The sequence below is a fragment of the Rhinolophus sinicus genome, linkage group LG05, assembly GCF_036562045.2.
Source record: "Rhinolophus sinicus isolate RSC01 linkage group LG05, ASM3656204v1, whole genome shotgun sequence".
Taxonomy (NCBI): domain Eukaryota; kingdom Metazoa; phylum Chordata; class Mammalia; order Chiroptera; family Rhinolophidae; genus Rhinolophus; species Rhinolophus sinicus.
The window spans coordinates 75,686,969-75,698,991 of NC_133755.1; the positions used below are offsets into that span (position 1 = coordinate 75,686,969).

A 12,023-nucleotide genomic window follows, 5' to 3' on the forward strand; every position below is an offset into this window, starting at 1 on the left:
GATCTTGGCCCTGTGATTCCTCACTGGCTTGTTTGCTCCCCAGGACCCCCAAGCAGATATACTAGTTTTTTGGAGCAGCCTTTGAGTTGTCCTAGGTTGGGGACTGAGTCCAGTGGCCTAGTCCACAGTGATCAGAACTAGTAGTCCTGAAAAATGAACTCAATGTCCCCTGTGAAATAGGAAAAGGCTGCCTGTCTTTGAACTTAATGTCCAGAAACCTTGGCACTGCCACTGCCTTTTCCAAGAAGCTTACTTTGGAGAGTATTACTGTAAGCTCTGGTTACCTGGGAATGGCGGTGGCACTTGGCAGGTGACAGCGAGAAAGAAATAGCCACAGAAAAAAATACATGACACATTTCCTTCATTCTAAAATGCTGGGATTCTAAAATGCAAATCCTACTTTATGTGTGAAACAAAGTTCCTTGGTAGTCACGATCTCATCTGTTACCACGACATTAACCGAAGGGGTTGGGGACCACCCTGTCGCACGTTAAGAAAACAGCTCTCAGAAGCCACATGGCTGGTTCAAGATCTGACAAGTTGGAAGTCCAGCCAGGTTTTGGGTTCAGGGCCCCTGGTCCTGTGGCCCTGGAGGTTCCTGGGCACGCGGCCAGTCCCCATTCCATGTGGGGGTGTGTGTGGGGGGCCTGTGTCCAAGGAGGTCTGATACAGGTGTCCATGCTGTCCCTGTGGCAGGGCAGAGGACGGATCGGAAGCCCTGCGAGTCCTGCCCAACGTCCAGCTCAGCCATCCCAGAGCAAAAGTCCCTTTAGGCCTGAGTGGCAGATTCTGCCAAAGAAAGGCCACATGGGCCAGGAGGTCTGCAGTCCCACATGGGTCTGAGGTCTCAGTGGCTGGCTCAGGTGTGCAAAGCAAGGGCCGCGTGGCTGGGGTTCTGCTCAGGCTACCTGAGGGGACAGAGCTGACATTTATGGAGCTATGACTGTAAACCAGAAAATGCTAAGCAATTCACATAAATCCACTGAGAGTCTGGAACTGCTATTTACCTATTTACAGCTGAGAAAACTCAGGCACCGAAACTGACGGCAGGCTGAGTAGACACTTCCCCAAGGAATCATCGGATAATTGGGGCATTTCAGGCAACATGGAATTCTCCAGGTCAGCCTGAGGTCCTGCTCTGGGTGGTCACGGAGAGGCCCTCCCTATATTCCGCTCCCAGAGCCCTGTCTCCAGGCCCAAGTGCCAGGGGCCAGCCCAGTACACACACCCCGCTGCTGGAATGAAGCCCCTTCCCCAGGTGCCCAATCTCCTTGCAGTGCGTGGACGTCACCCTCCAGGAGCAGTTAGCCTTCATCCATCGTACAGACGTGAACTGAGCCCCGGGCAGCAGAGGCTGGTGTGTGCGGAGACACGACTTCTTCCAGCCCTGACCTCTATCATGAGCTGCAGAATTTACATGCTGGGACCCCCACCGCACTGAGAGGACCCAGGAGTCAGGTGTTGAGGTTAGAGTAGGGGATTTGGGGAGGTGAGCTGAGCCCAAGGAGAGGGACGGGTGTCCTCTCTTCATTTCAAGCCAGAGGGAAGGAGGGTTTAAAGAGCCCCCAGAGAGCTTCACGGCGTGCATCCCTGAGGGGGGAGAAAGCCACTGGACTGATGTCTCCCCCCATCTACAAAGTCTACAGGGCGAGACGGGCTGGCTGCTTTGTGGCCCAGAGGAGGGCCTCAGGTGAGGGGCAGTCAGAGGGGCCCTCAGGCCCAGCGCGGGAGGCTGCCTGGAGAGCCAACAGACCTCCACGAGAGGGCGGAGCTGCCTGGGGTGTCAGGCTCCTGGCTCCCTTGAGGCCCATGTGAGAAACCCTAGCTGGGGGTAGGGAGTGCCCAGCAATGGCCAGGCCCTGAGGACCCGTGGGGGTGCTCACAGGATGGAGGAACAGCTTTAAACCTCTGCCAACCCAGCGCACAGTTCCAGGGGCTGAAGGCCAGCTACACAGTAGCCACTGCCACTGCAGGCCCCTGGCCCACCTGAGGTGGCCAGGACCTGGGCCCAGACTGTGCTGTGAAGTGGCGGAAACATGCGGTCTTTCTCCCAGGCAGCATCCCGGGTCTGCCAGGTTCCCACCCAGCCACGGGAGGGAGGGTGGGCAGCGGGAGAGAGTTCGAGGGCCAGTGGAAGACTCGGATAAAGCTGCATCTGGTGGCTTTGCAGTTGCACAGCTGTGCTTTCTCACGGTGACAAGGAGGGCTGCAGCATCAAGGGAGGGCTGATTTTCAGCAACAGACGTTTCTTGAGGTCCACATGTAGGGTGAGACCACCCTCCACCCAAAGGGGCTTTCCTCATAGGCAGGGGCTTTTGGTGGGCCAGGACCCAAACCTTGAGAGTACTGAGCACCTCTCTCTCTCTCCCTCTCTCTCTCTTTCTCCCCCTCCCTCCCTCCCTCTCTCTCTCTCTCTCTCTCTCGCTCGCTCGCTCGCTCGCTCGCTCGCTCGCTCTCGCTCTCGCTCTCTCTTGCTCTTTCTCTCTTTCTCCTTCCCTTGACCAGGGATAGGCAAAGCCAGGGCCCAGGGGGAAGGTACAGGATGGGGGTCCATGGAGCCAGGTTTGGGGTTCCCAAGGAGGAGGTTTGGCCATGGGCCTGGATGGAGGGGATTGCAATAGGCAGCAATGGAGGAAATCCAAAAAGACCCCAAAACCTGTGGGCGGGGGTGCTGTGAGCCCCGTGCCAAGGTGGGATGGGCCAGCTGAGATGGCTCACCACTCAAAGGCAACATAAGGAATCTCAGCCCGCCCCCAGACTTGAATTGACCCCTCCTTTTTCCCCTCTGATGTCCCCCATTGTCATCCCCACCCCCGGTGTGAGGAGACCACAGCTGAAAGCCATCTGGCAGTGTCCAGGCAGCCCTCCTTCCGTTACCTGTGTTGGGTCTGACACACTGCCAGGGAAGCTTTGGAAAGTCCCAGACCCTCTGAGGGAACGCCTGCCCGTCCCACGCACGTGCCACAGCCCAGCTGGGCACTCTCAGGGGTGGCCTCCAGCTCCATTCCTACCTGCCCTGGGGAGGAAGGGGGTGGGGGGTGGGCAAGGGTCACAACAGGGCACACATGCCCCAAATCTGTGTTTTATGAGGGGCACTCCTTGGCAGCTGCAGTGGGAGGTTCTCAAGGCCCAAGGGCACGAGGGCCTGGGAGGATGCAGTTGTCCTGGGCCTGGCCTGTCACAGCTCAAGGCTCTTGAACTGGAAGGAAGTGTCTCTGGGTCATGGAAGTTCAGTGGGTGTGCCAAGTGGCGGGTGGGTGCCTTCAGAGCACAGCGCTGGTCTGAGGGTGGGACAGAGGAAGTCCAAGCCCATGGCTTGATGGTAAGTTCCCAAGCTGGTATGTGGAGCCTGGGAGGTGGGGCAAGATCTCAGCCGTGCTAGCTTTGGAATGAAAGAAACCGGCTTTGTCACTTTCTAGCCTATGACCCTGGGCACGTCCTTTAACTTGCTTTGGTCTCACTTTCATCACCGCACGGAGACACTTTCCTCCCAAGGCAGTGCACTGTGAAAACTTAAGTGCTCAGTGAGTCCCTTGTGGGAGAGTGCTCAGAGCCAAAGGCTGGCACGGACGGCCTCTGACGACAGCTGCAGCAGGGGCTTCCCACACCTCCTCCCAGGGCCCAGACAGCTGGGTGGCCTCCCGCTTCAGTGGGTCAACAGTGCCAGGCCACTCTCCTCCCCTATGGATCTAAGAGGTAGAGCTCACTGGCTGGCTAAAAAAAAAAAGAAGAAGGGCGTGCCAGCGCCTGGTGCCCGCTGCAGAGGAGGGTGTCGCAGGCTCTGTTTCCATGGGAACCACTGGAACAGGCTGTCACTGGGTGCAGAAAAGGGAAACTTGGCAGAGGTTTTGGGCACCTGGCTCCTGGGTGATTTCCCTGGGGGCTGAGCAAATTCCCAGGAGTCTGCCCCCCTCCCAAGGAAACTCAGGGGCCCTCACCCCTTTCCTCCACCCCCTAAGAGATATGGTGAGGTCCCTCAGCCACCCCCATGGGGTTCCAAACTGGGACACAGGCAAGGACAGATGACAGGCTACCTGGGAGAGCCCCCACATCGTGAGACCCCACGTAGGGTAAAAAGGAGGTAATTAAGGGGGGGGATAGATGAAAGATGGAAGACCCCTGTGTGCAACCCATGTTCTGTGGCCCTGGTAGCTGTCACCACCCCTGCATGGTGAACCCCTATTTGTGAGGCCATTGAGGACCAGAATGATGTCCCCACAGGGAGGATGCCTTGGACGCCAGGAGCAGCTGAGGTGGCAAGAGGGTCTTGACTGCAGGCCCCTCCACAGGGTGTCCATGAAAAGGGCCCGCAGGACTGGACAGGGGGCAGCAGGGAGAGGAGGGCTGCCCCCTCCTGGCTCCCCACCCCCATTGGGGCAGAAACTCACATCAGAGCTCCCTTCCCCCAGGTTTTCTGGACACCCCTCCCATGCACCCTCCCCTCCCCATAACCAAGGGGTGAGGGGGGAGGGAGTGTGTGTGTTAGAAAAAGAGACGGAGCAGAGGTGGCACAGGGAGAGACACTCGTGACAGGCAGAAAGGACACCGAGAGAGCCAAACAGGTGGGACTTCAGTACTTCTTTGCCAGGCTGAGAGGGCAGGATTAGGAACCAATAATACAGAAAGTGGGACGGTGGCTGGGAGAGGGAGACAGAGATGGGGAAAGAGAGGGAGAGACAGAGAGAGAGGGGGAGAGAAGAAGGAGAGAGAGAAAAAGAGAGGGAGGGAAGGAGGGAGGGAGGGAGGGAGAGAGAGACAGACAGACAGAGACAGAGGGAGAGAGAGGAGAGAGGAGAGCGGGAGGGCGGGGAGGGGAGGCAGAGCAGAAGGGGTGGAGCAGGTAGAGACAGGCAGGGGGGAGGGTGGGCAGGGGGCGGGCGAGGAGCCTCCAGTCCAAGCAAACATGAGGCAGCTGCCAGCTCTGCCCGACAGTCCTGATCTCGTTGGCGGCGAGGAGGGGAGCCTGGCAACAGTTTCCTTCAGCGCCCCGGATGCTTCAGGCCAAGGTAGGCGCCAACAGGGCAGGAGGCTCAAGGGGTGGGGGCTGGGGCTTCTGGGGTTGCCCTGGACCAGGGAGCCTTGTGCCCATTCCTTGCTGTCCCCTGTAGGGTCACTTTGAGGAAAGTAAATGTTGGGGTATCCTGGCTGAGAGGCTAGACTCCTGGGGCCCCCTTTGGATGGGAGAGGCTTTAGGGGTTTGTGGGATAGAAGCTGGACAGAGGAGGGGTTTGGGTCAGCCACATGGCTGGTCCTGCTCAGTTAGATCTCTGGGGGCAGCTGCCCTGAGCTGGGCCCCAGGGCCTCAGAGCCAGGGGCAGGCTGTGTGCTGGGAGGGGATGTCTTATGCTCCACGAATACACCTCTTAATTATTCAAGTAATTAATGAATGCCTGCTTCCTAAAGGGCCCTGAGACCTAACAAGAACACTAATAGTTCCCACTCTGGGGGCTCTTGGGAGGTTGGAGAGAGAATCAAAGGAAATGCCTGGGGTACAGTTCAAGAAATAGTGGTGGGGTGTTGGAAGGAGGAAGAGTAATTAAATGAAGAAGCATGAGGGAATGAAACATAAGCTGACCCCTAGAATACAGCTGACACTCCGAAAACGGGTCCTGAGGGTATGCAGCTCCTCTCATGTTTGGGACAGTCTTGCTCTGTAAGGAAGAAGCACGGACACTAGGTCTGGCTGCTCGCAGCAGAACACCCCAAGTAACAACAGACTGAACAAGGCTGGTTGCCTTTCTCTCTCGTGCAGAAGTCCAGAGGGAGGCAATAGAAGGCTGGCACAGAGGCCCCGTGGCCAGCAGGGCCCCAGGCTCCAACTGTGTCCCTGCTTCCATTCTTGAGTTTCCCTTAAGGTCCAACATGGCTGCAGGAGCTCCAGCTAGCATAAGTAGGCAGCAGGAAGGAGAAAGAAGGAAGGGCAAAATGATCCAAATACAACCCCAGTCTTGTGAGTAAAGAATGGATGCCGAGCTGGCGTCTCATGGTCTTCGTGCATCCCCGCACCCCCCTGTCCCCGAGAGATGGAGTCCTGTGTTTCTTTTACCCGTGAGGACAAGCAGCCAACAGTGGGCTTGTGGCTGCCTTCAGGCCACACTGCCCGGGGCCCAGGTGCCCCGTCTCCCAGAGGTGCCAGAGGTGGTGACATGAAACGCTTTGAGCATGGCAATGGGTACGTTGAAAAGGTGCTTTCTCTACTGTCACCTCAAGTTTCCCCAGGCAGGGGACAGCCCCCTTCTCTTGCCTTTCCTCTGCTGGCCCAAACTGCCCAGAGCTCACCCTGGGAGATTGGCCACCCCTGCCCCTGCTAGATGGGTGGAGCGAGTGGCTAGAGTCCTGTGGGTACACCTGACTTTCCCTGGGCCACTGTGGTCCCTCACTGCCGTCCGTAGACCCACACAACAGGCTCGCTGGGCCTTACACCTGCCAGTGGACTTCCTGTGGCTGGCCTGGCCAGAGATTGGAGCGAGTCCCATACCTGCTGGTACTGGGCCAAGCAGGGACAGTGGTCCTTGGGGAAGCAGCCCCTGGGTGGCTCAGCAAGGTCAGCCAGGGCACTGGCTGTGAAAAATCACCTTCCTTGCTAATGAAGCAGGGGCTGCAAGTGAGGGCACAGGCTGGGTGTTGGCCGGACTCAGCTGCCCTCAGCTGCCTGTCATTGTCACGGTCAGCAGCTACACCCTTGGGTGTCCAGTCCTCAGCCTCCTGCATGCACCCCCAGTTATTCATAGTTCCTCACAGCAGCCCAGGAGGGCATGCACAGCCACTGCCCTCTGCAGATACCAAGGCTCAGAGGAGGGAGTGGCCCACCTAGCATAGCACCGTCCTTGAACTCCATGAGAGGAGTGAACGGAACTGCGGGCTCTGCTGGAGTGGGCACGCCTGTCATCCTGGGCTCCAGAGAGAGATGTCCTCACGGCCCAGCATGTGCACCACGAATCTCTTCCTGCCTGGCTGCCAGCCTTCCTGTGGGAAACTTGCGGGAGGTGGGTCCTAATTGTCTCCCCAATTTCCAAAGGTAACAATCAAAGCCCTGGGTTGAAGTGGGACCAGACCGTCCTCCAGGTGGAGTCTGCGAGAAGGTCATGGCTGGTCTTATACCTGCATCGTCTCCCTGGACCCATGTACCACCCCCAAAATAGCTGTTGGCATTGTACCCATTTCACAGACCAGGAACCTGAGGCCTGCCCTAGATGACAAGCTACACAGTGTTGTAGCTGGGATGTGGACCCAGCTCTGTCTTACAGCAAAGCTCACTTCCCTAGGGCCAGAGGGGTGGTTCCTGGAGAAGACTACAGTGGGGAAGGGCGTCTGGGGCCAGGCGGCTGAGGAAGGGCCCCTTCCCAGCTGGGGGTTGGCTCCAAGGGCTTGTGGCCCTAGCGCCCTCTGAACCTGTAGTGAGTGCACACAAGCCAGAACCCATGCTGCCATGTCCCCTGGGTCATCCATGCCACCTTGAGCCCCTTTCTGGGTTGCGGGTCCAGAGCTCTAAAGGAAAGGACCCCAGGATTTTTGAATTCAGGATCCCTTTTCTTATCAAACCTTCCGCAAGAACGGGGGGCTGCTTTGCAGACTCTATCTGGCTTGGGGCCATCTACTGTTCCTGCCCCACCCCAAGGCGCCCCTGGTGAGGCCCAGGACAGCTGCAGAGCCCTGAATGCAGCCTCTGTGGGGGACAAGAGCAGCCTTGGTTTCCTAGGCGAGGAAGGAGAGAGGACAGGGCTTGGCAGATCTTCTGCGCTGGTCTCAGACCCAGGAGGAGGGCACAGTGTGAGTGAGTCACTGTGCTGTCCCCCCCCCCCCCCCCGCCAGCTCCTCATCCCCAGCTGACTGATGTTCCCATCAACAGGTATATCTGTCAGCTGTGATCAGCCCACATCCTAGAACCACAGAGCAGCCATATGACAGGGACAGAACCCAGGGGCCCTGCAGACGCCAGAGTGGGGGGTGGTGCTGAGCTGAGCTGAGCTGAGGCAGGACAGTGGAGAGGGAGCCCATCCCACCCCCAGCTGTCCCAGCCCACCCCTCAGACCTCCTGCCTCCTCCCCAGCGTCACCCCCCCTTCACTTCCCGCACATGGACACCTCCAAAGTAAGCAAGAGGCCCTCTCTCAAGATGGGAATTCTGGGAAGTGACCCCAGAGAGCCACTTGTAGCCCCAACTCTACACCATTGACTACGAGCTTGGGCAGGGCCTGTCCCCTCCCTGGGCCTCAGTCTCCCCATGTGGGCCTCAGATACCCTCATAGCCTCTGCCCAGCCCCCACGTAACCAGCGGGGGCTGGGGATGGAGTTCAGGCCACCGCTAACGTGCCATGACACAGACCCCCGCCCACATGCACCACACGTACCCCTGGCCTGTCACTGCCTTCAACAGGGCCCTGGTCAGGAGGGGAAGGTGGCCTGGGAAGGTGACGTGGCTGCACCTCGTGGGCCGTTAACCTACCTGGGCATCAGGAAACCGGCTTCAGTTCCAGCCCCTTCATGTGCTGGCTGTGTGTCCTCAGACAAGTTATGCAACTCCTCTGTCTCATTTTCCTGAGCACATACCACCAACCTCCTAGACAAATGAGGTCCTGTGCCAATCCCCTCACCATGGCCCCAGCACACGGCAACAGGCCATACTGCAGACAGTGTCGACGCTGCTGTTTTCTGATGACTGAATGGAGCCTGGGAAGGGCTGTGACAGGAGAATGTTGTCGGTGAGCAGTTCGAGTGCCCCTGGGTTAATGGGACACCCTCACCACCTGGGCAGCAAGGGGTGGGGGCCTTGTGTCCTGGCGGAGGTGACAGCCATTAGAGGCAGGGCAGGGACAACCTACTTGTCCCTTGTCCTGCTCCAGTGCTCTGAGAGGGGTGGCACCCAGGTGTGTGTGTGTGCTCATGCACGTGCCATGTGAGTGTCTGCAGGGACTCATGAAAAACCCAGCTCCCCCCTCACCAGGCAAGCTGCCTGGCCCACATCTGGTGCTGTTTAGGGGTGGATGGAGAATCGAGGAGCCCAGAAGCCTCCTCATCACAAATCCGTGGGGCCACATGACTGCAACGCCCACTGCCACTTCCTGCCATCTGGCCCAAGCGATGGAAATAGAGCAGGTGACGAGTGGGTGCTCAGTGAACCAGCCTGTACTGCAGGGTCCCGTGCACGGGGGGCCAGACAGCCCCCCCTCTGAGCAGGCCTGGTCCCCAGGCAGCCCTCTTGGGGAGAGGGAGGCTGAGCCCCCTCCTTCCCAGAGACCAGGCCCAGCATTTGTTGTCTGGAGGGGTAAGAGCTCTAAGCTGAGCCTCACTTTCCGATGAACTAAGCAGTGAGGCCCCAGTGAGTCAGACAAAGCAGCTCGCGGCAGGCAGATGGTGCAGAATCCCAGGTGTTTCTGAGCAGAGGGAGCTGGACCTTCCTGCCAGATGTCACGGGGTGGGAATATGGGCATCAGAAAGGTGAAAATAGGGATAATTGCTCCTGCTGGGGGCTTTGCATATGTCACCTCAGTTAACCTTATCCACAGGGCTGTGAGGGCACATTATCATCCCCATTTCACAGATGAGGAAACTGAAGGTCAGAATGGTCAAGTATTTTGTCCAGGGTCACCCAGCCAGGGGGTGAGGGCCCAGAATTCAAGCCCATATCCGGCTGGCTCAGACTCCTTCCCACTGTACTCAGCTGCCGGAGTTAACATTGACCTGCTGAAATCCACCCCAGGCCTGCTAAGTGAGTCTTCTGAACCAGTATCCAGTGGGTGCTGTTCCTGCAACTTCTATATGCATCTGTGAACATTTGGGAGACTTTAGTCATGCTTTCCACCTAGGCATTTGCTCACATGACATGACCTCTGGGGAAGGGGCCTGGATACCCTAACTCATGTGGCCCAGGACCCTCCATGGCCTCCAGCCGTGCACCCCACCACAACAGGTGGCCGTGTGCCCATAAGTGGCCCCTGCCAAGCCTGCTCTGGGCTACTCTCTGGGGATTCTCTAGAGCCTGTGGGGGGTGGAGAGACATGAAGTAAGATGTCTGCATCCGGGTCTGTGCTTTGTCTAAAGTGATCTGACCTCTCTCTGTGGCGTGGTGAAGACTCTCAGACGATGATCGATGGTCTGTACCATATTCTGGGGGAGCTGGAAGGCGTGAGGGATTTTGCTTCCTACATCTCTGTAGTGACAGGTTTCACAGTACTGAGGAGTCACCTCGACCCCTCCATCACTACCCACAGTGACAGCAGATCCTAAATACCCTTCACACAAATCTCTCTGCCACTCATTCCACTACCTGGGCCTGGCTCAGACCCCTTTCCTTCCTGGACTTGAGCAGCCCCCCAAGCCAGCCTGCTGCCCCACTGTCCCTAAGCCCTCCTTCACACTCCACTAGAGCATCTTTCTGAAAGAACTCTACCTGACTCCAGCTTGGACTTGCGTGGCACAGAAGAGCTGGGGACTGAGTGTGCCCTGCCAGGAGGAGACTGCCCCAAACCATCCGACCAGCAAGTCTGAGAACCATCTAGCCGATAGAAATGTCATGGGAGCCACAGGGGCCATTTTATTTGATTTTTCTTTTTTTCCCCATACTTTATTTATTTAGACATTCAATATTATTCTATATTAACTTCAGGTGTACAGCATAGTGGTTAGATATTTATATAATTTAAAAAGTGATCCCCCTGACTAGTCTAGTACCCGCCTGGCACTATACATAGTTATTACCATATTATTGACTATATTCCCTATGCTTTAATTTACATCCCATTGACTATTTCATAACTACCAATTTGTACTTCTTAATCCCTTCACCATTTTCACCCTACCCTCCAAACCCCCCATCTATCACCCCGATAAATCTAGTACCCATCTAACACCATACAGTTATTACAATATTATTGACTATATTCCTTATGCTGTACCCTACATCCCCATGACTACTGTGTAATAACCAATTTGTACTTCTTAACTCTTTCCCCTTTTCACCTACCCTCTCAACCCCCCTCCCATTGGGCAACCATCAAAATGTTCTCTGTATCCATGAGTTTGTTTCTGTTTTGTTTGTTTATTTTGTTCTTTAGATTCCATACACAAGTGAAACCTCATTGCCTCTATCCTTCTCTGTCTGACATACTCCACTCAGCACAACACCCACCAGGTACATCCATGTTGCAGTAGAAGGTAAGAACCCATTCCCTTTCATGGTCAAGCAATATTCCATTGTATATATGTACCACCTCTTCTTTATCCTATCCATTCATCTATTGATGGGCACTTAGGGTGCTCTATATTCAGCTATTATAATAAATGCTGCAACGAACATTTGAAAGTACACATCCCCTTGAAGTAGCATGTGGGTTTCTTCAGATAAATACCCATAAGTAGGATTACTGGGTCTTTCTTTGTTGCTTGTGATAGCCTTTGTTTTAAAGTCTATTCTGTCTGGTATAAATATCGCTACCTCTACTTTTTTTGTTTGTTTGTTTTGTTTTTTGTTTCCATTTTCATGAAATCTCTTTTTCCCATCCCTTTACTTTCAGTCTATGTGTGCCTCTTGATCTGAAGTGAGTCTCTTGTAGGCACATGTAAGGGTCTTGTTTTCTTATCCATTCAGCCACTCTATCTTTTGATTGGAGAGTTTAATCCATTTACACTTAAAGTAATTGTTGATAGATATATAATTATTGCTATTTTATTACTCATATTTTTTATCTGTTTTTTTTTTTTTTCTTCTTTTTAAAGAAGTCCCTCTGAGATTTCAGGTAATACTGGCTTAGTGTTGGTGAACTCCTTTGGCTTTTTCTTGTCTTGGAAGCTCTTTATTGGTCCTTCGATTTTAAATAATAGCCTAGCTGTGTAGAATAATCTTGGTTGTAGGTCCTTGCTTTTCATTACTTTGACTATTTCGTGCCAATCTCTTCTGGCCTGCAAAGTTTCTGTTGAGAAATCAGCTGACAGTCTTATGGGAACTCCCTTGTAGGTCACAAACTGCTTTTCTCTTGCTGCTTTTAAGATTCTCTCTTTGTCCTTAACCTATGACACTTTAATTAT

General features: G+C 55.2%; 1 protein-coding gene across 7 annotated transcripts in view; it reads left to right on the plus strand.

Moving 5' to 3' along the window:
- Window positions 1–4,454: 4,454 nt before the first annotated feature.
- Window positions 4,455–12,023, plus strand: part of KCNIP3 (potassium voltage-gated channel interacting protein 3) — a 68,843-nt gene continuing 61,274 nt past the window's right edge. For 2 of the 7 annotated variants that reach the window (XM_074332521.1, XM_019725868.2), the window contains exons 1-2: window positions 4,884–5,006; window positions 11,054–11,153. Coding sequence is in view for 5 of the 7 variants with exons in the window: in XM_074332522.1 (XP_074188623.1) it covers window positions 4,904–5,006 (103 nt within the window). In the remaining 2 variants the exon portion in view is untranslated. Of the gene's footprint in view, window positions 4,563–4,757; window positions 5,007–11,053; window positions 11,154–12,023 lie in introns of those variants that run through there. The other 5 variants (XM_074332519.1, XM_019725869.2, XM_019725867.2 and 2 more) reach the window with 5 other exon arrangements.